This window comes from Arvicola amphibius, chromosome 7 (assembly GCF_903992535.2).
Source record: "Arvicola amphibius chromosome 7, mArvAmp1.2, whole genome shotgun sequence".
Taxonomy (NCBI): Eukaryota; Metazoa; Chordata; class Mammalia; order Rodentia; family Cricetidae; genus Arvicola; species Arvicola amphibius.
In genome coordinates this window covers 69,326,404-69,351,915 of record NC_052053.1, presented here as the reverse complement: position 1 = coordinate 69,351,915, position 25,512 = coordinate 69,326,404, and the positions used below count along the sequence as shown (strand labels likewise).

The following is a 25,512-nucleotide window of genomic DNA, read 5'->3' as shown; positions in this document are numbered from 1 at the left end:
ATTTATCTAAAATGTTCAAAGGGCCAGACCTGGTGGTCTGTAATCTGAGTCCTCAGAAGGCTGCGGTAGAACAAGTGAACATTTGAGACCAACCTGGTGTTATAGGAGACCTTGTGTCAAAAACTAAAAAGATAGATGGAAAGGAAAGAAAGGACAGAATGGTGCTCTCCTTGTATTCACAGTGGAGTGAAGTACTGTGTTGTGGGCTGGAGGACAAGCAGAGCCCTTGCTGCTGCCCCTGTGGTCCTGGGTGTAGGTCAGGCGCTCTGTGGCTGTGCCATCAGCTGTGGGACTCTCTCCCTAGAGCACGGTCTGCATCCAGGCCTTGCTCTAGATTGCAGGCTGGGTTTTAGCAAGAGGAGCCACAGGGGTCATGAAGGTCCTGAGAAAGGACATGTGAATGCTCTCCTGAGGACACTTCCTGCCAGGCAGCCACGGAAGCTGGAACAGGACTGGTTCTCTCGCAGGAGCAGGAGCGTCGTGGCACACACAGCAGGGAGAGATGTGGGGATGTGCTGGGGTTAATTGTTGCTGTCTGAGACGGACTTTCTGGTTTCTTAGACAGGCTCAAACTCTAGCAGAGGTCAGCCCTGAGCCTCTGGTCTTCTTGCCCGTCCCTCCCTCCCAAATGCTGAGATTGTGGGTGTGCCCATTGGGGCTGGTATGTGTGGTGTTGGTGATGGACCCAGTGTGCACGTTGGGCGATCACTTAGTTAGCTGCATTTCCAGCCCAGACATTCTAGTGTGTCCATCATTACCTGGAACTCAGTATTTGTATACAGCACTGCTTTTGTTTTAAATCTAGGCCCTATGTAGCCAGGCTGGCCTTGAACTCTTCATCCTCCTATCACTGCTGAGGTTACAGGTGTGCCATTGCACTAGCTTGCTTACATGGAGTACAGTTTGCACACCTGTGTGTATGCTCCTGAGTTTTGGCGATATATAACTCACGCCCCTCCCTGTGACCCTAGAAATCCTAAATCCCATCCCCAGGAACAACTGATCTGAGTTTGCCTTGGTGACTTAAGAATTGATATCTGTGGGGCCAGTTTGATAATGAGAGCTTAGTGGGTAAAGGAGTGTGCTATGCAAGCCTGCCAGCCTGAGTTCTGTTCCCTATAACCCTACATGAGGGTGGCAGGAAAAAGCCGACAGACTCACTGATACCTGTTGACCTCGTCCACATGGCTTTGTGTCAGGCATGTCCCCAGTAATAGCAGCAGTAAGTAAATAAAGGAATTGGACTCTTTGTCCCAAGTCTGAGAAGTCTTGTGAGATGTAAGTGCTAATGGGTCACACCGTTCTCCCCGCTGGCTCACAGGGTCTTGACACTGTTCACAAACAGAGAGTGGCAGAAGTGCTGAATGACCCTGAGAACATGGAGAAGCGGAGGAGCCGGGAGAGTCTCAATGTGGACGTGGTCAAGTACGAGAGTGGCCCTGACGGAGGGGAGGAAGTGAGTATGAGCGTAGAGTGGAATGGGGTAAGTACAGTACACAGCTGGGTGCACTCGGGAACGCCGACCTGCCCCCAGCAGCACTTGCTGGCTGTTCTGTCTCACGCTAGACCCTCCACTTTTCGCAAATTAAGCATCAGGGAAGCTTTCTGTAAGTTTCTAACTTCTGCTAATCCTGAAGCTGTGTTGCTGGCAGTGGTTTCCTTCGGGAGTCCATGAAAGCTAACTGGCCTCATGTAGCGCATGTGTGCATGCTGATTGCGCACCCTGGCTGTAAACCTAGCCCATAGTCTGACTTCCTGTAACCTAGGGATGGGTCTGGCTGACAACTAACTAGCTTTCCTAACCTGCCCATTTCCTTGCGTATTCAGTGCTCCTGACGTCACTGAGGAGGCCGCCCTGGGGCTGCTAGAGAGCCTTGAAGGGAGATGCTGTCCAGTGGGAGCTGCTTTTCAGAGAGCAGCTCAGCAACAGCCGTAGGTGCTGTTCTCCACTCTGCCTCAGTGGGCCTAAGCGTCATATCCACTTGACAGGTGTCCCAGCTTTGGCTTAGAACCCCTGCTTGGGTATGAAACAAGCAGCTGTGTGAGGGCTGTGTGGATCTGCTCCTCCAGCCCTCCCCGGGACATCCTTACCACTGCTTTCTGCCCATGGGTGTGGGAAATGTGTGGCCTTCAAGTGGGTTTCTGTAATGTGGGGGAAGACGCAGATGGTGGGCTGCTGTCTTTGGACCTTTCCTCAGGGAGAGTAAGCGAATTCAGCTCGCCAGGGATATCATTGACGTCCTGAAGTTGCACTGGTAGTGTGGTTAGTTGTCATTGTGTGGTTTTGTCAAATTGTAACTTGGGACTTCCGTACAGTCTGTCCTCCTTGGAATGACTAACTCTTTAGACTTTGCCTAGCTGGAACAGTTTGGGAGGAGCCAGAATCTTGATTCTACATCATGTACCAATATTAGTAGCTAGAGTTCAGGAGGAACATTCTTTCTTTGTGTAGCAGCTTTCTTGTTTTAGATTTTTCTGTGCCAAGACAGCCAATCAGCATCCACTCTACTATTGAGTCTTGTTGGGCAGTGGTCCCAAACTGCAGCAGAGGCCTGGGGATGCCTGTCAGTGCCTGTCCTGTTGGAGCTGTGTACTGTCCTCTTATTGTTGGTTCCAGTTCCTGCATGCTTTGTCCAAAGGGCTTGTCCTGCTTGGTGGCCAGTGGCTTGCTTACAGATTTTAATGCTCTTGAGTGATGTTCTGGGGGAGCTCTCTATTGAGACAGTATTTCTAGGTCTGTATGTATGTGAGTCCTATGTCAATGACATTGTCAACAGCCCAGAGTCCACATATGCATTGAGGACTCATGGGAAAGAAGTGGTGATGCTTTTTCCCTGCAGGGGAGGGCACTTGGGACTTTCCCCACCAGGCTGTGGTAGAGCAATGCTTCTCTCAGAGCGGACTTTTCTTCCTCATGCTCCTGTCCCCGCCGTGTGTGTGTGTGTGTGTGTGTGTGTGTGTGTGTGTGCGCGCGCGCGCGCGCGCCATGGCATGCACGAGTGTACACTGGGATCGAACTCAGGGCTTCATGCATGTTAGGCAAATGTTCTGTCACTGAGCTCTGTCCATAACCTTGTTTATTTTGAATTTTAGTATATAGTCCAAGTTGTCCTTGAATTTGGAATCCTCAGCCTTCTGGGATTAATATACTCAATATATGTGCACAATATGCTCAGCTTAAAATCATACTTTGTATCATTTTTTTATTTTTATGCTACTGGGTATTGACTATAGGGCCTTCCATATGCTAGGTAAGTCCCTTCCGCTGAGCTAGATTATATGCTGTCCCATAGTCATATATTTTTATGTAGCCCTGGCTGGCCTGAAACTTGCTATATAGACCAGGTTGGCCTTGATCTCAGAGATCTGCCTGCCTCTGTCTCCCAAGTGCTGGAATTAAAAGCTTGGGCCACCCCCACCTGGCTAAAATTGTAGCTATTTATTTATTTATTTATTATGTATACAATATTCTGTCTGTGTGTATGCTTGAAGGCCAGAAGAGGGCACCAGACCTCATTACAGATGGTTGTGAGCCACCATGTGGTTGCTGGGAATTGAACTCAGGACCTTTGGAAGAGTAGGCATTGCTCTTAACCGCTGAGCCATCTCTCCAGCCCTAAAATTGTAGGTTTTTAAAAGATTCCAGTGCTCTTTAAAATACTGAACTGCTCCGTCCTCTGTCCCCTCAGGCAGTTACACTAGCCAGTGTGCCCCCAGGAACACGATGGTGAGTGACTGAGCCACAGGTAGCTGTTCCTCAGCATTCAGAAGTAACATTTAAAGCAGGATAACATTTGTCAAATCAAGGCTTGCTAGGTATTAACCATGGCTCTGCAGGAGCTGGCCCATGTGCTGGCAGAGGAGAAGTAGGCATGAAGACATGGAGGGTTCTTAGGCCTGTCTGGGAGTACAGGTCTTCCTCATCAGCGTGTGACATGTGATGGTGATGGCACTTCACGAAAACGGGGCCCTCTCAGGCTTACTGAGGTGTGAGCTGTGGCTTTGTCAGACACTGCCATAGCAGGTCATCTCTAGTAGGGTGCATGTCCGAGAAAGTAGGTATTTTGGGGCCACATACCCTTTTCTAGGTAGAAGTAAGCTTCCTTATTTTAGCCTCTATCCGTGGGATTCCGTGTCTGTCATCATGGGTACTCGGTCCCAGCTGACATGGAGCGGCACTGGGCTGTCTTTTGTAAAGTCACCTTGCTGACGTCGTCCTGATGGTCACAGGTGTAGCACCACGTGCTTTAGTTCTCCGTGGACCCTGAGCTCCTAAGGACAGCTTGCTGCCCTTTTTTCCTGGGCTTCTAAGAAGGAGCCTCTTGCCCATCTCCTCTTATTTCACATTGCTCTTGTGACGAGATTTCTACAGTGAGCACGCGTGCATGCGTGCGTGCGTGCGTGCGTGCGTGTATGTTTGTGTGTGTGTGTGTGCGCGCGCGCGCATGTGCTTGCAAGAGAGAGAGAGAGAGAGAGAGCGCGAGCATGAGCGCATGAGTACGTGCACACGTGTGCTGCTCAGTACTGCAGATTAAACCATCACAAGGAAGGGCAGGGCTCTATGACTGAGCTGTATCCTGCCAGTATTACTGTTTTGTTTGGGACAAGGTGCTACTATGTGACCTAGACTGGTCTCAGACTCCTGCTCTTCATGTGTTAGCATCCCAGCTATGGGGATCATAGACCTGTACCACAGTGCCTGACTTCTAGACATTGGTTTGTTTGTTTTTGCTTTTTTCTTGAGACAGGTTTCTCTGTGTAGCCCTGGCTGTCCTGGAACTCACTCTGTAGACCAGACTGACCTCGAACTCACAGAGATCCGCCTGCCTCTGCCTCCCAAGTGCTGGGATTACAGGCGTGCGCCATCACTGCCCGTCCTCTACATGTTGTTTATTTCTTTGTTTTTGAGATAGGGTCTCTCTAGGTATTCCTGGCTGTCCTGGAACTCAATATGTGGTAGATTAGACTGGCTTCTAACTCACAGATTCACCTGCGTCTGCCTCCCAAGTGCTGGGATTAAAGCTGTGCACCACCTGTTTTATTGGTTTTTGAGAAAAGGTTTTACAGTGTCGCCCTGGTTGGCTGGAACTCAAGAGATCTGCCTGCCTCAGACTCCTGAACTCTGGAATTAAAGACGTGTGCCACCAGGCTTGACTTTCACAAGTTTTAATGTACTAAATTCTTATTTAAGGTTATTAGGAAATGAGGTAACTGTTAATTCAGAGTAGATCTTTATTTATGAAAAGCTATGCTAAGGAGGCAACTAGAATATACTAAAAGAAGTTATAGAAGTGCCCTCTTTACAGTTCTACTGCACAGAGGTAATAGTAAAGTCAGTGTCTTCGGTGACTTATCTGAGCTTGCAAAACCGCTCAGTGGGTAAAGACACTTGCCACTCAAGTGACCTGAATTTAATCCTCAGGACTAACATGGTGGAGAAGTTATCCTCTGAACTCCATACATGCACTTTACGTGAGTGTACACACACACACACACACACACACACACACACACAAAGTGCAAGCTTAAAAAGGGTTTATGCAATACGAATGTCTTGTAGTTGCATAGAGTGTCAGAATAGAGTGGTCCTCCAAGCCCTGAGCTGTGCTCATGGGTATTTGTCTGCTTGAGTTTTACCCAGCCTAGATGTGCCTGCCACTTCAGTGAACAGGAGGAGTGGCCGAGAAAGAGTTCACTGTCGTCCATTTGAACCCAGGGAGGTGGCGAGCATCTTGCAGTGGGAACTGATGTTTTCTTGTCCCCTGGCATTCATGAGGCATTGGTAACAAGTTTTATTTTTCCATTTTAAAGATGAGAAAGATGAAGCTCGGGCTGGTTAAATGAGTTGCTCAGCGTCCCATGGTGAGTCCGAGCGGGCGGGCCAGGCCCGGCTGTCTGTGCACCTTTTGAGATTTTGGCGGACCCAGGAGGCAGTTTTTGTTTGAATCATCAACTGCATGTTTCAAATGTGCTGTCAACTTTTAAAGTCACTGGGTCTTAAAGTTTTCGAGATGTCTAGGGTGTTAGTGTTTTTAAGAGACTGAAATTCACCAGACTGCGGGGAGCTCGTGACGTTTAGAGAAAGCAGCAAGACAGGAGAAGTTTCAATGGCATCTTCCACATTCAGCCTTTTCTGTCCTTTCCCACCAAATCTCCCTCATGTCCAATAACTTGTGGAACTCTCCATAGTAAGTACTGAGGGGATTTCTAACACAGTGCCAGTCTGTGCTCGAAAAATGTTGACTTTCACTCTCTACAGTTACCAGAAAGCTAGCCTGCGATCCCTCACACGCCCGGGCCGCACCTGCTGTGCCAGCCTGGTAGAGCAGGGAGTGCCCGGGCCACTGAGCTTCATGCCACTGAGATCTGTGACCTAGAAATACTGTAGAGCAGGCTTGGGGGTGGGGCCTGCTGCGCCGTGCTCCTCCAGCCTCACCTGCTTCTCTCTTTCTGTCTGACAGGCCTAGCCGCCCGCCGGTGCCTCCCGCACCGCTCCTGCATGACGGGCAGCGCCTGCTCCGGCCCCTCCAGTGCTGCCCGCTGTGTCTAGCAGCCCCTAGGAGCTTGTCAGCTGCACCTCTGGGACTGGCCATTCCTTTCGGTGCTGCTGTCCTTTTCGGGTCTTGATTTCTGGATACATGTAGCTTTGCCAGATATGTACTTAGAAATATCAGCTGTGTTAATAAACCCATTTACTGTGTAACACGCAAGTTTAACAGTTAAGAGAGAGTAGTTGTCCACCATGACAGGTGTTAATGTCACCCGGGTATTACAGTGGCATGATAGTGACCCGTGCAGTCACTGAGCTGTAGGAGCAAGGCATGTGCCGCACGTCCCTGTCGCACTTACAGACCTGGCCAGTGCCCTGCACAGGGCCTCCCCAGGACACACTGAAGTAGATTGCTCTGTAGTCTTGGTGTGGAATTTTGGCATTTCTGCTTCTCTCTACTAATCTTAAAGTGCTCTGTGAAGTGTGTATTTGTGTCTTTCTAACTTCTAATAAACTCACTCCAACTGACCTGTGTCTTGCGTCTGTCTGCTCTGTACATTCTCAGTCTTCTGGGACGCAGTGCTGCGTGGCCTCTGGTGGCACAGGGTTCCTGAGATTCCCTGAGGGGGCTCTGAGATAGACGCTGCTCTGCGCAGGGCCCCTTCTGCACGGACTTCATGTCCAGGCTCTGCCAAGCATCTCTGTAGTGTCTGCTTGGTTACGGGCACAGCTGCTTGCTCTTTCACTTCCCACAGGTATCCCAGGGCTTTAGGATTTGTGTGAAAATGAGCATCCAATTAAACAACTGGTAGCTACATTTAGATTTGACATTTAAAATTTGCTGCATAGGTGAGTCTGTTAGGAGGACACTGTCTTCCTTCATGAGGTGTGGCATCCTGGCCGTCTTCCTGCCGGGTACACACATGTTTATGCAACATGGAGTTACACTTAGCAGACAGTCCTGGAAGATGCCTTAGTTCTCTTGACCTGCACTGTCCTTTGTCCTAAGATGGCAATGGGCTCATGCTCCTTTGGGAATGTGGCTGCTTCTGCTGGGACTCCTCATTTTCAAAGGATTCTGATCATGGGTGTTTTTAATGGATTCATGGTTCATGCACATGGCAGTCTGGTGGCTTCGGCAGGACTCACATGCCAGCCAGTGCCTGGCAGCAGTTGGGGTCATTGGGCTGAGCATGGGTAAGGGGGGGACACCCACAGCTTCACACTTGTTCACATGTTTTTCAGGATGGCACTGGATCTTTAAAGCGCAGTGGCTCCTTTAGCAAACTCCGGGCTTCCATTAGACGGAGCAGTGAGAAGCTGGTTAGGAAGCTGAAGGGAGGAAGTGCACGGGACAGTGAGCCAAGGAACCCTGGGTAACTATCTCCTCAGCGCCCTCTTCCTGCCAGCATGCGGTACTGCGCCATAGCCACAGAGCAGTCTCCCTGGGTCTCAGGATGGTGTGTGTACTCTGCCTACTCCTTTCCAGGGCAAGTTGGGAAGCAGCTGGGAAGCTGGCCTTAGGATTCAAAGGGAGCTGGTGGAACACCTCAATTCTGTTCAGAGAAAGAGCCAGGCATAGCGGTTCATGCCTGTCATCTTAGCATTTGAGAGGCCATCAGAGGGGACATTGAGACTCAAAAAGTGAAAACGGATTAGGGGTTAAAGGCTTGCCACGAGGCCTGTCAACCCTCGGGACCCATACAGTAGGAGAGAACTGACTCCAAGTTGTCTGGCCTCCACACGACTGATGTGTGTGTACACATATACATATACACACAACTAAAAAGAAAACCAGTCTGGGAAAACAGCTAGGTGAGTAAAGTGCTTGCTGCTCAAGCCTGAGGACCTGAGTTCGGATCCCCAGCATCCACGCAAATGGGGGGCATGGTGCTATGTGTGTAACCCCCACACTGGGTAGGCAGAGAAAATTGGACCTGGGAGGTGTCCTGGCCAACCAGTCACCAAAATGGCCTGCTCCAGGTTCAAAGACTGTCTCAAATAAGCAAGGGAGTGACAGAGAAGACACCTGAAGATGACCTGGTGACTCCACACATGCACACAAAGGAGAGAACACCCACACTGATGACCCCGCGACTCCACATGCACACACAAAGGAGAGAACACCCACACTGATGACCCCGCAACTCCACATGCGCACACAAAGGAGAGAACACCCACACTGTGATGTGCGCACACACAACCTACAACAGCTGCTGAGTGGGCAGACATAGTCCACAGTATCATTTCTTCCCAAGTGAGCATTGGCTTTACTCCTTTCAAATGTGCCTTCTGCATAGAAGCAGTGATCACATTAACTCGGGCAGGGATTCTGGGGAAAGAGTGGTTTTTGATGATGCTTGAGTTCTGTGATTTTGTAGCTTTTCTAAACTCTGGGCTTCCCTGGTGGAAGGAAAGGTGTGGACATCATAGGGCTTCAGGTGGTGTTAAGGGGATTTGCCAGAAGGTGGCTCACAGGGGACTGTGGGACTCTGCTGCTCTATGACCAGCTACCCATGCCTTGTCTCTGTGGTGCCAGCTGCCCCACATGTGGGGACATTCTCTGGAGCCTTGTCAGCCATTTTCTGCACCCCAGACGTTAGGATAGCACCGCCGAGCAGAAATGCTGATTTAGGGGTACAGTTTCAAAGCTGTCAGTTGGGACCCTCAGGCTCCACACTCTGAGTTAGGGCTTTGGACAGCACGTTGGGAATTGAAGTTGTTTTTTCCGCTGCTCTGCTGGTTTTGTGCCTTCTAAAAGTGCCCACTTTCATTCTTGGTGCCATTAGGTTAGGGTCCGATTCCACTCCCCGCGTGGCCCTCAGCTGGGCACTGGGCTGCGATGGGTGCATGTGTTACATTCTTGGCCAGTGTCCTCCAGAAGTCTGTTTGCATTCATAGTGGATTCTGGGAGACAGGTGGGCCTGAGCCGGGAGCACACATTGGTTCTTATTGGTGGTTGTATGCTGGCCATCTGCTCCTGGAGAGGCTCCAAGGCGTTCGTGCCATTGTGAACATCTGGAGATCCATTGTCTGAACACGACCTGGAAGTCTGTGTGCAGACGACTTTGTGCTGGCCTCTGCCTGTGAGGGGACCCATGCTAGCTGCTTCTGGGATTAAGAGCTCTGATTAGCCTAGGCTTCTAGATGTCTGTAGGGTCAGCAAGGCAGTGTCTGTCGTGTGAAGCTTGAGGGGTCAGACGTTTGTATTTTGTCAAGCATTGAGAGGGAGCCTGGTGGCTGCTAGGCTGCTTCTCTCAGACTGGCCAGAGTACTACGGGTAGAATCCAGGGTCACATTTATGCTGGGCAAATGCCTCGCTCTTGAGCTTGTAAGTGAGGGGTGTAGCAAAGAAACTGCTGACTCGATGGCTACGTTCTTAGGGGGAAGGTTTCTGTTGTGAACGAGAGAGAAGATACCAAGAGGCATCTGGGAGAAGCCAGAGCAGGGAGAAATGAAAGCAGGCTGGACATGGCCAGGGCCAGGGCATCAGGAGAGGAGGGAGTAGTGGAGATAGTGAGGCCGAGAGAGGGCTCCATGGTGGACAGACCATGCATGTTGTAAGGAGGATGGGTAGCTGGGCAGACTAGCCAGCAGCCTAGCGCTAACTGTGACATGTGGAGCGTCTTGTGGTTCTGAGGGAGCCTGGATACCGGCATGGACTTTGATAAGCTCATAGGTACCACACAGGTAGTCCTGTGTCCCTCAGCCAGAGGTAAGGGAAATGACTCCTTTTGGCAGATGGGAACCAGTTTCTCAAGTTCCTGCATTAAGAAGAATTAATGCTGTAGAATACACAGAGAAATGTGGGGATTTCCCCTGGGCACTAAATCAGTTAAAGGACATGCATACATACTCAGGCCAAATGAGGGAGAGGCCCACTGTCCAAGTCCTGTGGTCCCCAGCATCCCCAAGAGTGAGATGGTCACTTTAGCGTGATCCTACTTTGGTCAACAATGTGTTCATGGGTTTGTCCTTGCATATCCTGGTCCAGCAGCATGAAACTTGTCAGTTCTCTGAATGCTCTATTTCCTCTCCCCTCCCCTCCCTCCCCTCCCCTCCCCTCCCCTCCCCTCCTTCCCCTCCCCTCCCCTCCCCTCCCCCCCTCTCCTCCCCTCCCCCTCTTCTCCTCTCCCGTCCCCTTCTCCCCTTCTCCCCTCCCCTCCTCTTCTCCCCTCCCCTTCCTTTCTCCCCTCCCCTCCCCCTTCTCCCCTCCTCTTTCCGAAATTTCTTCTTTTGTCTGTCTTTCTCTTCCTTCCTTCCTTCCTTCCTTCCTTCCTTCCTTCCTTCCTTCCTTCCTTTTTTTTTTGAGACAGGGTTTCTCTATGTGACTCTGGCTTTTCTGGAACTAGCTCTGTTCCAGAACTAGGCTGGCCTTGAACTCACAGAGCACTGCCTCCAAGTGCTGGGATTAGATATGTGTACTACCACTGCCCAGCCAAAAGAAAATCTTATGTAGGTGGCAAAGCCACAGAAGATTGCTTCCAAGTAAGGATCCTGTCCTGCTTGTGCCCTAGCCACAGGCCCTGAGCACGCTCCACTGTGATGGGCTTATATGTAGTATCTCACTGCACGTCACTCACTGGTAATGCCCTCAGAGTACCGGTTGACTGATGTGGTTATCTTTTTTTTTTTTTTTTTTTTTTTGAGACAGGGTTTCTCTGTGGCTTTGGAGCCTGTCCTGGAACTAGCTCTTGTAGACCAGGCTGGTCTCGAACTCACAGAGATCCGCCTGCCTCTGCCTCCCGAGTGCTGGGATTAAAGGCGTGCGCCACCACCGCCCAGCTTGATGTGGTTATCTTTAAGTACTGTAGTCACTGAAGTAGTGTCGGAGTTGGAGCAGTCTCCTTGTATGATTAGAAGGTGTGTGATTGCTGTCTTTGGGATGCCTTATTCCCCTGTGCAGCCTCCCACAGATGCCAGGCTTCATCTCCCTCTGCAGCCAGAACGGCACTGTGCTTTCCCTTTCTCCTAGACGTCTGGATTGGCACCTGCCCTGTTGGGTGCTCTTGGGTGCTTGGAGCGTACTGGACAGCTGGAGCAGCTGTGACTTCCTGTGAAGGACATGCTAGCACATGGAGCTTAGTCATTGTTCATCCCACCTGAGGCCACAGCTCTCTTAGTGACCCAAATTCAACTAATAAAGTGCCAGCTGCCACCCTAGCCCCACTCTAAGGCACTGGGTGGTGTGCTCTAGGCATGCCTGGCGTGGGGGCTAAGGATTGATTCCTGGTCTGGGATATAAGATATGCACCTGGTAGAGCTGCACCCAAGCACTGAGCTACACCTGTCAACCTGAATGCTCAGTGTTTCCTATGCATATCATTGCTTGAGGGTGACCTCCTTAGAAGTGTGGTTAAATATAATTTTTCCATTTGCTTTTTCACACAGGAATGAAATAATTGTCTGGCAACCTTGAGAGCACTGAGTGCCAGCCGCACTGACATAGCCCATTGAGACTGGGGCTGAACTAGATAGGATCTCTGAGCGAAGTGGAGCACTGGCACCCAGTCTGTCCAGGAGGGGAATTTACCCTCTTGGTAGGATTGGGCTTTCTTTCTCGATGGGGACGTCCATCAGTATCTGCAGGCTGTTGCTTAAAAAGTGCCTGGCAGCCATGACCCAGAATTCTGTTGCTTGATCTGCACCTGTGCCCTGCACCTGCTAATGACCAAAGCCAGCAGTGTGTGACCAGGGAGGCAAGTCAGGCTGCAGCTGGTGGCCTAGGCCTGTGTTGCTGCATGTGACTTCTGCCACCCACCCTGTTCTGATCTATTTAGACATCTAGATCTATTTAAAGTATAAATACCATGAAAAAATTGTCAAGAGTCAGATGCTTAAAATGTTTGCTTTCTGACCAGGAGCTCACAATGGTCTGTCTGTCAAGCCTGGAGTGTGGAGGGAAGGGGTGAAGAAGCAGTGCTCTGTGGGGTCAGCTGTGGTGGTGGGTGCTGTGCCAGTGCTCTAGACCTGTCCTGCGATCCTGCATGCTGAGTACACAGCTTTCTCATGGATGTGTTCTGACAAGAATGTTTCAGATCATTCTGAGGCAGTGTGTGAGACTAACCTGAAGTTGAGAGAATACAGAGCCAGATGCAGCCTTCAGGCTGTTGACACTTTCTGACTCAACCTAATGCTGGAGAAGAACTGCATAGTTCTTATAAAACATGAGGTTTTCGGGCTGGTCTGCATACAGTGGTGTTTAAACTAATTGATCACAAGCAGTTACAGATTTCTTAGGCCAGGCATGGTGGTGCACTTTAATCCCCACACTCAGGAGCAGAGGCCAACCAGGGCTCACAAGTGAGACCCTGTCCTAGGGAAAGCATCAGGTTGGGACTGGGGAGATGGCTAAGCAGGGAAAACTCTTGCAAGTCCCTCAGAAGTCAGGGACAGCCTGGTGGGTATTGGCCTCCTGGAACCCAAGCCTGCAGAAGGTAGAGAACCTTGGAGCAAATGGACTGGCTGACCAGTTGGGCACTGTACTGCAGAGCAGCACTCTGGGAGCTTGAATGAAGTCAACATGGTGCCAGGTTCTGTTGCAGTCCATGTTCTCAGGAGTCAAGCGGGGTCCACTGCCCGTTTTTACTGTGTTCTTTATGGTGAGGGCTCCCAAGAGAGAGGTGTCAACAACTTGTGGGATTATTGCAGGGAAGCTCACGGGTGATGGGCACAGCAGGCAACTGAATGCTTCCGGGTTGGTGTAGTCCTAAGCGGTTAGTGTCAGAAGGGCTCAGGAATTTTCTGGAAAACTGCTGGGGATGTTACATAGAAAGTCAGTGTGTGTGCAAGCATGGCTGTGTGTATGGACATCAAGGTCACTTTGTGCATTGATCTCCTCCTTCCAGAGAGTGATTTCAGGTTGCCAGTTTGTACTGCAGGTGCCTTTACTCTTTAAGCCTCTTGGCAGCCTGAGAAAGTCAGTGTAGTAGTATATATTAAATAATTGCTAGAGATGCATGCTTATAGTTCATGTAGGCCTATGGGGCATGTGAACTTAGTTTGTGTCTCCTGCATTCATCTGCACTCATTCCTGAGCTGACTGGACCTGAGAGGCAGCCTTGAGCAGGATGGCACATAATGCAGGAAGAGCAGGCGCAGGGCCCACCAGCTCAGCAGCAGCAGCAGTCTGGGCAGCTAGGTGGCTACAGTCAACCCAGAGATGTTGGGACAAGTTGTTCCCAACACTGAAAGATCCTCTGGGTTTATCAGGTGGCCCACTGTTAGGGGAGACCTGCAGGGCCCCTTGACCTAGCTGGTGGATACAGGTCCTAGGAGCCATGGGCATGTCTTCTAAGTGTACCTTTTTGGATCTGTTGTTTTCTGATTTTTTTTTTTTTTTTTTTTTTTTTTTGGTTTTCGAGACAGGGTTTCTCTGTGGCTTTGGAGCCTGTCCTGGAACTAGCTCTTGTAGACCAGGCTGGTCTCGAACTCACAGAGATCCGCCTCTGCAGCTTTTTTTTAGAGCCTGTCCTGGAACTAGCTCTTGTAGACCAGGCTGGCCTCGAACTCAAGAGATCCGCCTGCCTCTGCCTCCCGAGTGCTGGGATTAAAGGCGTGCGCCACCACCACCCAGCGTTTTCTGATTTTTAATACAATCTATTTAGAAAACTTAGAATTGTCAATACTTTGTTACAAAAATAAAACTTTATTTCATGATATAAAGCCCTCCAGTTTTGCAGAGAGGCTATTTTGTATAAACTTCTCCCACCCCAAGTAGCCATCATTTATGCCAGTGTTCTCAACCCTTCAGGGCAGTACTGGGGCTGGGCTGTAGCTCAGTGGAGAGCACTTGTCTTGCATGCAGGAGATCCTGGGTTCAGGCTCCAGAATTGCCGAAAAGGGTGGGGGCCGCAGATAGCTTTGAAGGTTTGATGAGCTTCTTACAGGCCGGGGCTATCCTGAAGATGTCATGGTATATATCATATGTGGTTTGTTCCCCTATTTGAGTGGGGACAGTGACAGTGTAAGTCCTGGCTTGAGGAGTCACACGACACTGGAGCAGCAGGACTCCTTGGTGAGGGCCATGTCCCTGTGTGGCACATTTGCTGGTGGAAGCCTGTGCTGCCAGGAGGCATCTGGAAGCACAGGACAGGTTTAAACCACAGCCCTGTCTTCAGAGGCCACATTCCTTTGGTGACTGTAGAGAGAAGTGGTGATTCTGGTGTGCAGAGCAGATGTTACCTTCCGTCTGCTGAGCTGCTCAGCCTAAGGAAGGTGAGGCAAGCAGGTTAGACCAGTCCCACCTCCTTTCCTCAGACTGTTCTGGATTGCTCTGCCCCCAGTGTTGTATGTGTGTGGGGAGGGGCACAGCAGGGAAGTACCTCGTTGTGTGCCCCATTTGGCCCCAGTGGTGGGCATCACTGCCTGTGTGTGTGTTAAAACTATCCTGCAGGAGAGGCCCCCACCAGGCCAGCTGCTGACTCAGCCCCAGGCAGAAAGCAGAGGAAAGAGCTGAGCCTTGTCATTATGGAGCTCCCAGATGCCCTGGGGCTGCCAGAGCCCCTGGTGGGTCATTCATCCTCTAAGCCAGTAGTTCTCAACCTTCCTAACTTTGAGACCCTTAAATACTGTTCCTCAGGTTGTGGTGACCCCCAGCCACAAAGTTATTTCATTGCTACTTCATAACTGTAATTTTGATTGCTATGAAACGCAATGTGAATATCTGTGTTTTCTGATGGTCTTGGGTGACTCCTGTGAGTTGTTCAACCCCCTGAAAGGGGTCTTGACCCCCAGGTGAGAACTACAGCTCTAAAGGGCAGTGTGTGGGGCCAAACTCCACGGCTCAGCAGTAGACAAACCCCAGGGAGAGGAGAGCAGATGCTAAGTGGCACCGGGTATCTGTCCACCAGGTACTTCATGGTTGGAAGGACTCATCAGAATCAGGGTTTCTCTGGGACTTGGTCAGGGTGATCCACCGGGCCATTGTTAGCAGGACTCTGTTCCTGGTATCCCTCTAATGCCTTCCCCACTGACTGTGTAGCAACAGGAAGAGAGGGGCAGGTGGGGGGCGAAGAGCACTCGTAGACTCCGAGCTGGGCTTCCGGGCAAGCCCGTAGTGGCATCATCCTCATGGACCCGGTCAACCATCAGTCTCATCAGGAGCTGGTCAGCCCAGGTGATGCCAAGGGCTGGAAAGAGGTGCTCATCCCAGTCCCTAAGAGACAAAGTGGTTGTTGCTGCTTGTATGTCCCCAACCCCACTCCAGTTTCCAGTATGCTGAGGTGTCCATACTCACCCCAGTGGCCTGGGCATAGACTCTTGCTCCTCCACCATTTCTGTCACCTGGAAAAACCCAAGTGAGTGTCAGTGGCAGCAGCCACCTCAGCTGCTTCCCCTCCCATCCAGTCAGTCCTGTTTTCCCAAGGCAAAGGGCAAAGCCCACTAGCCTCAGCTACCTGGTTGATGCACAGCACAGGGCTCCGGAAAGTGCTGCTCAGTCTTCGGAGCGTGGCCCCTAGTGACCGCAGGTGCTTGGCTCTGGTGGCCAAGGCCTGAACATCGTACTCACAACGAAATGGGGCTGCAACAGAGTCAACCACCACCAGGCGGGCCATTCCCCTTGACAGCAGAATGGGGACCCTTTTACTCACACACTCCAACAAGGTATCCTGTGGAGGACATACATTGTGATCTACTGAGGCACACCTGGCCAGTGGCCTCCATCTGGTCGTAACTCCGAGATCCAGCTTTTTGACACTTCCTGGCTGCCTCCTGCCTACCCGGGGTGGGGGTGACTCATACCTGTTCTTTCTGTCTTACTCTCTCCTCACAAGAGCATCTTCCACTGTCACCCTGAGTCCTGCGGAGGGCTATGGTCATTACAGTGACTGTCCCCTGCCAGTAGTTTCACTGTAGGTCCTGAGGTCACCCACCGGACAGCTCCATGCTGACAGGATCAGCTGACTAGGCTGTGGTCTAGAGAGCAGCTCTGCTTGGCCCCACTCAAGTAGGGTGTGGGGGAAGAGCCAGGTGCCCTCCTGGCCTTTGTACTGATGGGACACACTAGATGTGGTAGTCTGTTCTGCACACAGGAGGTACCATCCGCTTCTAAAGGGGTTAAAGGCCTGCACCCTGGAGAAGATGCTAGTGGGAGTAGGGAGGACACTGGGACCAGCTCCCCTGCTGCCTACTCCAGGAGCTCTGGGCTTAGGGCAGAAATGTATCTTCCAAGGCAGGTGACTCTGGGCTTTCTTCTTGGGGCCACTGTGTCCTGTTGGCACTAGGCTTGGGTGACTTGTGATGTGGTCAAGAGCCTGAGTAGCCGAGTGGTCCAGGTCAGGGTAGGCTTGTGTGGGGAAGGTGGATGGCTGCTGTCAGGAAGGTCTTGCTCATAGCCACATGGCCACAGTGGAGTGGGGCGTAGGCCTGAGGTTGCAGCCATACCATTCAGAGTTCACTGTCTTCGGCTTCTGGCTGGTCAGCCAGGTAACCAGCACTGACGCACTGGCAGCTGTGAGGAGCTGTCAGATTCCAGCATCCAGCCCAGAGTGAAACTCAGTCTGTACTTTTCTCTAGGGTGTCCCCAGCAGAGCCTCTTTGTGTGGAAAACGACAGCAGCAGCCTAGAAGACGCTAGCACTAACGTGAGTGTCTGCACCTCCCCTCAGCCAGGGCCTGGGTACCTTGGGATAGAAGGCAAATGGTGGCTGTGCCTGCCAGCTGCATCCGAGCCTGCTTGCTAGCAGGTGTGGAAGGACTGGTGTGGTCAATACTGCTTATGCAGAAGAGGGGAGGGAGGTTCTGTGTTCACACCCTATTGAGCCCTAGGGAGGCTGACACCACTCCCATTGCTGGGAAGACTCCAGGGCAGGAGGGGATGGAGCAGCTCCCATGTGGCCTGGCCTGATCTGCAGCTTTCTTTTACAGTGACCTGAGCCTGGCCTGCTCTAAACACCACGATGCTGCTGCTGAGTGTGGCTCCAGAGCTGGCCCCGTGAAGGCCATGGTGGGGCTGGGAGGGTCCTGGGCTGAGAGCCCACAGAGCTAACTTAGTTCCCCTGCCTACGTGCTGCGGAGCACATACTAATAACCACACCACTATAGGGTCCTGGAGAGCAACTCTTAGTAAGGTCGGTGATCTGGCCCTGCCTCCTTCCTGGGAGGCCACTGGGAAAAGACACATCTGGCTCCTGCTGCCTCTGCCTGGCCTTTCTGTGCCACTTCTCATGTGTTTAGTTCTCTGTTGTGTGTAATAATGTATTTTTATTGTACATTTTTTAAAATTAAAAGTTTATATCCCTTCCGTTTACCAGAATGAATGTCTGTTCGTAACTCCCCCCCCCCAATTCTTTTTAAGACAAAGTTTCTCTGTGTAGCCCTGGCTGTCCTGGAACTTTGTAGACCAGGCTGGCCTCAAACTCAGAGATCCGCCTACCTCTGCCTCTTTTGAGTACTAGGATTAAAGGTGTGCCACCACCCAGAACTGATTTTAAAAAATTAAAATGTTTTATTATCATCATGTGAGTGACCTGTGTGCATGCCGATTGGTGAGCATACAGAGGACGGTTTTGGAGTTGGTTGAGCCAGTGATGCCCCAGGTGGGCACGCCAAGGGTGCTTGCCATGCCCATCATTATCCACATTTATATTTGGGGTACAGTGTTAGTCCTTTCTCCAAACTCCTGAATGATCCTCACTTGTCACCCATCCCTGTAGACAAGAGCTTCTCTAAATTGAGCAACTGTCTTCCTGCTGCTGGGACAGAGCCCAGCCCGGCCACCTCCAGTAGCAGGTAAGCCCTAGGCTAAGGCAGCGGAGAGAGGGCTCTGCAGTGGCTTGTGAGTTCTCAGGACCCCCTTGCTACACTCCCAGGGCTCTTCCTCCCACTTCTTTCCTGGGTAGAGTGGCAGACTCTGGGGCCAGTTAGGTCTGCATTTCAGGTAAGGAGTAATAGTGCTGGTTTAGAGATAGGACCACGGGGCAGACTTACACAATACACTCAAGGCCAGTGGTCCTGAATGCACATAGGGCAGCAGGCTCCCTGCTGAATGTGTTTTTAGATCTGCAGTGATTCTCAACTTTCCTAACGCTGCAGCCCTTCAGTTCCTCATGTTGTAGTGACCCCCAACCACAGAATTATTTTTGTTGCTACTTCATAACTGTAATTTTGCTATAGTTATGAATCATAATGTAAATAACTGGTGTGTAGAATATGTGACCCAGTGGGGTCATGACCTACAGAAGGTTGAGTACTACTGGCTTAGAAAGAACCCTTCTACCATGACCTCCGCCCTATGGGTTTCTGGTCCTCTAGATCTTATTTTGGACATCTCTTCCCAACTACCCTGACAGTATATTCTGAGTTGAGCCTGGTCTCTGCACTACAGGCCCCTGCACACTGGCTGAGTCACTGGGCCATTTCTGAGCAGAAACAGACACTCACCACATCGGCCGCATGCTCAATGAAGATGTGGTTGCCGAACTTGATCTTCTGGACCACCTCCCCAGGCACATCTGTCCGCAGCTGCTGTTGCTGTCCAATGAGCTGCCACAGCCGCTTGCTGGGGAAGACATCCTCTGTGCAGATATAGATGGCCCCTGGGAAGCCAGGACACTGGTGTGCACAAGGACTGGAAACAGACCTGTGGCCGTGAAGCCAAATGTAGCCTCTGCCCCTTACAAATTTTCACCCAGAAGGGCAGGAGGCTTGACTTGGTTCTTAGCCCACCTGCAGCTACCTGCTGCTCCCTCAGAACATAGGCTAGCCCTCTACCCTGACACCTGAGTACACTCCCTGTTCCTGAATACCCTGCTAGCTCATTCCTGCTCTCTAGTTTCTTGCTGGGTTGGGCAGGACCGGGCAGAGATCACCAGAGGTAAGGGACTTTGAAACATGTTCCTCAAATGCAGGACAACTCACGGGCTCCCGCCTCTGCCTCTTGGTGATGCCAGAGGTAAGTGGAAGAGTGCATGACCAGGCATAAGCACCTGCTCACCTGGAACACGAGCGGTCCGAAGGCCACCCAGATCCTGCAGCTGAAATGAGCTGGGCCACTAGCAAGAAACCCTGTGTTTGTGGGCAGTAGGCTCTCAACAGAGATGCCAGTGCCTTAGCCAAGAAGTCTTTCCCATAGACGATGCTGGGACCTTTGGAATCCACAGGCTGAGTTCTAGAACTCTTAGGAGAAAGATGCCAGTGGCTTGCTGAAGACATCAAACAACAGATGATAAAGAAATGTTTTTCATAAGATGAATACCATTCATGCTTCAAAGGACTCAGGAAAGCAAAGATCACCTAGGTGGTGGTAATGGCAACATAGCTTTAATTCCAGCACTCGGGAGGCAGAGGCAGACAGATCTCAGTAAGTTCGAGGCCAGCCTGCTCTAAAGAGTGAGTTCCAGGTCAGGTACAGAGAGAAACCCTGTCTCGAAAAACCAAACCAAACCAAAGATCATCCACAAAAGGAGGAAGCATAGCTGACAATATTCTGAATGCAAATAAAAATATTTCAATATTTCTGTTAAGGTAAGGTCTCACTCCCCAGGCCAGACTCGCTGCGGAGTCAGGCTGGCCTCCAACTTGCATTGATCTTCCTGCCCCTGCCTCATGAGGGCTAGGGTTACAGGTGTGAAGAACCACAACTGGATGATGGTTTTTAAGACTCTGTAAGCAAGAGGTATTTTGATACGGCTCTGGGTCTACCAGGTATGTCCTGGAAGAAGGCACAGCGGAGGCTACAGACCGCAGAAATGCTGGTGGAGCACGGCATGGACACTGCTTCAGGAGCAGCTGCTGTACAAGACAAGCTTTGACAGGACAGGGAAACTGGAGCCTTCCTTCAGCCATTGCTTTTAGGACAGAAGCCAACGTGAAGTGAAGTGGTGTTGTGACAAGGCCCCAGCTAGTGCAGAAAGGGGCAAAGTTCGGGAGTCAACTTGGTCTCCCTAACCCTGCTCCCTATCTTGGGCACAAATGGCAGAGATGTGGCTTGTTTTGCAGGCAGCTCTGACCATCAGCCCACAGAGGACCCAGGCAGGCGGTCTGGGGAGTCACCCTGCGTTAGAGCCATGCACATGCTGAAAATGCCACATGTTCTCTGCCCCACCGCTCTGGCTCTGTGGGCCCGACGCAGGGGTGAGGTGCCCCGCCGAAGCTGTGTGATAACTGCAGGGTCAGCTGGTGCCCCTGCTTCCTTCCCACAGCCTGAGTACAGCTTCACCTTCCACTAATCTTCTAGAAGAAAGACAGTCATGGGAGACTACCCAGGAGACAGCCATGCCTCTCTGAGAGGAAAGTAGCCCCGAGCAGGGGGCCTGAGTACCACTTGCCTAGGACCCTACACTTCCCTACACTCCCAGGAAGGGGCAGCCACTCACCCGCCTCCAGGCCTCCATATTGCCGTGGGAATTGCACAGTCAGGCAAAGCTGTAGCGCCAGCTGGGTCTTCCCTGCCGAGCTGCGGCCAGCCAGGTCAGTGATGCCCTCCAGGGGCAGGCCGCCACCAAGGAACTGATCCAGGACTGGGCAGCCCAGGCTCAGGCGTTGATGCTGCTCAGGGAAGCGCTCCCTCTGCTGGAACAGCTGCAATGCTGCAGGAAGCACAGGATCAGCCATGCTTCCAGCCTGGCTTGTGCCCTGCCCAGCCTGCTAGGGCCTGTGAGCCTAAGGCCATTCAGGAAGTGTTGGCTTCAGATGCAGCATAAGGACTGACTGGCCAAGCATGTAGACTGGGTGCTGAGGTCAGAAGGCAGGCCAACTGTGCCGCTGAGTACAGTGCATAGATAAGAGTTTGTCCCCGTCACACTTCCCAGGATGTCACACGTATTATAAGATATGGCCCTTCCCTAGTGGGCACAAGCTGCTAGAGAAACCCAAACCCCAGCAATTGGGAGGCAGAGGCATCTCCATGAGTTTGAGGCTAGCCTGAGCCACATAGAACAGTCAGAATGACAAGAGACCCTGTCAGAGAGAGAGAGAGAGAGAGAGAGAGAGAGAGAGAGAGAGAGAGAGAGAGAGAAGGAGAGAAGGAAAGAAGGAAGAAAAAAAGGAAGAAAGGAAAAAGGAAAGGAGGAACCCTAAGCTCCAGGGTGTGCAGGGTACCCTCAGCTGACTTTCTGGGCCTGTCTAGTTCTGGACAGCTTCAGCATGAAGAGCAAATGAGGAGCAGCAGCCTGTGGCATCAGGTTAGTCAGACATCAGTGAGGCAAAGACGTCACGTGGATGCCATGTCCTGAAGTGGCAGGGCCTCTCACAGCTGCCCCTGCCACACCACTGGGACCCCAACTTCATCCTTTACTGCGAGGGCCTACTCTGGGGTGCAAGTACTCCAGGAAGGCTGTAGAGGAGCTGAGGGCGCACTGCTCAGTGCGCTGTGCTATGGGCTCCTCTGTGGGCCCTGGACAAAGTCACTTGCACTTTCCTAGGGGAGGCTGATGGGCTAGGGCAGTGCTGTGACGTCATTCCCAACACAGAGTCTGGAGCCCATGGGGTCGTCCACCCATCACCCTTGCAGACGCTTTCCTGCCCACCTGTAAGGACACGGCTGCCCTGAAGGTGCAGAGCGGCCGCTCTCAGCAGATGCTGCACATCGTGGGTGGGCAGGCTGGTGAGCCTCTGCAGATCTGGTCCCGAATAGCACAGAACCTCCTTCACTGACTTCAATCTGCCTGAGGTCACACAGATAAACCAGAGAAAAAGTGGACAACAGTAAATCAGGCCGCTCAGCAAGGGTGGGAGGTGAGGGGAGAGCTGGGCCACCAGATCTGGGGACACCTGGATTCACCCAGAAAATCTTGGCTAGTGTAACTAGTAGGTGGAGAAGGAAGGAGGGGCCTGCTGAGGCCCGCTGTTGTGCCCTTGTGATCTGGCCCTGACTCTCATGTCAGCAGCAGCAGGAACCAGAGATAGTGCAAATCCTATGTGCTGTGAGAATGTGACTGTCAACCTGTCCCACTCTTGGTCCATATCCCAGCTACTTGGGAGGCTGAGGCAGGAGGAGTTGAAAGTCAGGTTGAACCACACAGCAAGACCCTGTATTTATTTATTTATTTATTTTTTTTGTTTTTCGAGACAGGGTTTCTCTGTGGCTTTGGAGCCTGTCCTGGAACTAGCTCTTGTAGACCAGGCTGGTCTCGAACTCACAGAGATCCGCCTGCCTCTGCCTCCCGAGTGCTGGGATTAAAGGCGTGCGCCACCACCGCCTGGCAAGACCCTGTATTTTAAAAGCAAAAGAAAAAGTGTGAGTGGAGCTGGTGTGTGTGGGGGTCTCGTTGACCATGCACGGAGCCCTGACATTGACAAACGGAGAAGGTGTGAAAGTCAGTATGAAAGTGTTTGCACCACCAAGCCTGGCTGGGGTAGACAAGGAGGCTGGAGAGAAAGCAGAACTTGGAGGCAGACAGGCCAGGACCGGGCAGGAGGTGAAGGGCGTCTCACTACTAATGAACCAAGGGCCTGCTGCTTGGGGAGGAGGGTAAAGAAATGAATGTCTTCATTTTCAAGCCTGTTGAATGAAGAAAATATTAATCGCAGCACTGGGAGTCAGAGGCAGGAGGATCTCTGAGTTCCAGGCCAGCCAGGGCCATACAGTGACACCCTGTTGCAGTTAAAAAGGAAGACAGAAGAAAGAAAAAATAACTGCAGGTGTCAAACCAGTTCCCACAGTGGCAGAAAGAGCTTCCATGAAGACGCGGGCAGGGTGGCTTCACAGCAGCCACAGCGCTTCAGGGACTCAGGTGCAGAACGTGTTCCTTACGAGACAGAGTAGCCCACAGGCAGAGCTAAAACATCTGAGACCCTCCCTGAAAAGAAGAAGACCATTGGGTGGTGGCGGCACACTGACAGGGCCAGTAGCTTTCTGCAGCTTGTTTTACCTGAGCACATGATAGCTATCTATTTCATACAACATACCCTTCTTAACTGCAGCAGTAATTCTGGGGTTTAGGTCCAGTTGATCCAAGTCCATTTCCTCAGTGGGTTCACCACGAGCACGAACAACTTCCAGAGACACAGCGACGGCAACACATTTCCCCGTGCTTGCTGTCGACTTGGGCGACCTGTGGGAGCAGGCATGGTAGAAAGTGACACTTGGAGGGCAGTCTGATGTGAAGTGCCCAACACGGAGGGCAGAGGACAGCTGCCACTGTCTCGGGACACTACCCACGAAAGCCCAGGATGACATGTGTTTGCTCCATCACTCTTAGAAGGACTGGGCAGTTCGGAAGCCGAGGCTCACTCCAGAGGTCAGCACAGAACAAATCCATCTGTCCCTGTCCATTCTGTGCCTGAGGCTCAGTTGGGAAAGAAAGCCAGCTGGTACGTCCTGCACCCATTTAACTTGTTGGTGCATTATGGGTCCAGGTCTCCATGCATGGGTCTCACTCAGTATTTTCTAACATTATGTGAGCTGGAATTTTGAAGGATGCTGGGGAAACCACACCTTGTCAGAGAATAAGAGAAGGGGTAGAAAACACTCGGAGACCCTCCCAGGAAGAGACCTGTGGAGGACAGCACTAGGCCTCTTTCCTCCTACTGAGGCTGGCTATGCTAGGATCATACAGTGTCACAAAGGATGTATCCAACAGTACAGTGCAATCTCATGCATCAGTTCAAATGACAACGCCAAGAAGTGGTGTGTGTGTGTGCGCGCGCGCGCGCGCGTGCGTGTGCGTGCGTGTGTAGGGGGTGTCAAGCTTGCTGTGCAATCCAAGGATGCTGAGGATGGGGAGATCCAGTGCTGGGCAGGCACGGTGGCCTGCCAGTAATCGCAGCACTAAGAAGGCAGTGACAGGGCATCCTCAGAGCAGGCTGATTAGCTGATCCGTGAACTTGGGGTTCAAGTGAGACCCTGCCTCAATATCTAAGGCAAGTGATGGAGGAATACATCAGACGTCAGCTTCTGGCTTCCACACATCAGTACACATCCAAATAGGCATATACACATATACATGTGTGTACAACACACACATACACCTGTGTGGGGGGTGCTAAGATCAGTAGCTGAGGGCCAGCTGAATGTTGGATCAGCATCCTGTATGAGGCCTACACTTTAAAAACAGCCCAGTCTCCACTTGTAGGCACCAAAGGCTTCCCTGGCAGTGCTTAGGATGCAGTGTGGGCAAGAGTCACTTCCAGAGAGAACTCTATCCCCTCCTTTGCTGCAAGGAGACAAAGTCCGGCAATCGTAGCATTAGAAGGTCAAGAGACTGGAGCAAGCCTGGCCACAGCATTCCACCAGGCAGCTGCGGGGCTTAAGAACACGCCTCCTGCGGAGGACAGGAAGCTCCTGGCACCAGAACTCAAAGGTTTCCCAGGCCATCAGCTAACCCCATCTGGTGGTGAACCAGAGCCATCACAGGGCTTGGGCTGACAGCAAGCTGGTGGAGGCTCAGCAAGGGACATAGATAGGCCAGGTTCTGGCCATGCCCCAGCAACTGCCAAGGCCTTGAGGCAGCCAGCCCTGCCTTGCTCTACAAAGTCCCACCGAGCAACTTAGACTTCAACACCGAGGCCACCTGTCCCAGACACAGGCACGGAGCTCGACGCTCCACTTGGCTGCCTGTCTTCCTGTCTCCCGGCGAGGTAGGGCTACACCAGCCTGTTCCTCCAACTGGGGAGCAGGCTGTGAGGGGGTGAGCAAAGCTCCCGGCTCACTGTTCTGGAAGCGAGGTAAACGACCCTGAGACACCAGAGGGTTAGGTGCGCGCGGTGGTGGCTCACTCCTGTAGGAATACCAGGAAGGCTGAGGTCGTGCCCGGCCTGCCTAGGCTACCCGCACAGTGACATTCCTTTCTTAAGACCACCACCGGGAGGGGGCTGCAGAGACGGCTCCACCTAATGCTCTTCGTGGAGGCGCCCGCGGGGAGGGCCGGGACTCTGGGTTCCATTCCCCCGAACTCCGCTACGGGCCTGAAGGGGTGCCCCGCCGGGGAAGATCGTTCTCTGAGGCCCGCGGACCCACCTCAGCCCTCTTCCGTAGCTCCACGTCTAGCCCGTCGCGGTCGGTCCACCTGCCGGCTCAGCCGCCTTGCAAGATCTCCCGCGCGCTCCGCCCGCTCCGGAAGCCCCGCCCATCACAGTTTC

At 52.0% G+C, this 25,512-nt stretch overlaps 2 protein-coding genes across 11 annotated transcripts in view; one reads left to right on the top strand and one right to left on the bottom strand.

Moving 5' to 3' along the window:
- The window catches only part of Klc1 (kinesin light chain 1), a 49,961-nt gene extending 32,223 nt beyond the window's left edge, over positions 1 to 17,738 (top strand). Inside the window, exons 13-16 of one of the 10 annotated variants that reach the window (XM_038337918.2) lie at positions 1,346 to 1,456; positions 7,736 to 7,866; positions 17,009 to 17,075; positions 17,359 to 17,738. In XM_038337918.2, the coding sequence (XP_038193846.1) occupies positions 1,346 to 1,456; positions 7,736 to 7,866; positions 17,009 to 17,075; positions 17,359 to 17,361 (312 nt within the window). In that variant the 3' untranslated portion in view covers positions 17,362 to 17,738. Of the gene's footprint in view, positions 1 to 1,321; positions 1,484 to 5,811; positions 5,863 to 6,461; positions 7,019 to 7,735; positions 7,867 to 17,008; positions 17,076 to 17,358 lie in introns of those variants that run through there. The other 9 variants (XM_038337916.2, XM_038337917.2, XM_038337915.2 and 6 more) reach the window with 9 other exon arrangements.
- On the bottom strand, positions 14,128 to 25,494 carry Xrcc3 (X-ray repair cross complementing 3). The gene is made up of 8 exons (XM_038337926.1): positions 25,391 to 25,494; positions 23,341 to 23,486; positions 21,960 to 22,097; positions 20,808 to 21,020; positions 18,874 to 19,028; positions 15,889 to 16,101; positions 15,729 to 15,775; positions 14,128 to 15,647 (listed from the first exon to the last, which is right to left on the bottom strand). The coding sequence occupies exons 2-8, from the start codon at positions 23,393 to 23,395 to the stop codon at positions 15,419 to 15,421; spliced, it is 1,050 nt and encodes a 349-aa protein (XP_038193854.1). The 5' UTR covers positions 23,396 to 23,486; positions 25,391 to 25,494; the 3' UTR covers positions 14,128 to 15,418.
- Between the last annotated feature and the right edge of the window lie 18 nt (positions 25,495 to 25,512).

Excerpts from the sequence above, each read along its gene's own strand:
- Xrcc3 (XM_038337926.1), bottom strand. The coding sequence starts at position 23,395 with ATGGACTTGGATCAACTGGACCTAAACCCCAGAATTACTGCTGCAGTT. Across the intron at positions 21,021-21,959 it reads GGGCAGCCGTGTCCTTACAG|CATTGCAGCTGTTCCAGCAG; the intron begins GTGGGCAGGAAA and ends TGCTTCCTGCAG. Across the intron at positions 15,776-15,888 it reads CTGTGCTGTGCATCAACCAG|GTGACAGAAATGGTGGAGGA; the intron begins GTAGCTGAGGCT and ends GGGTTTTTCCAG.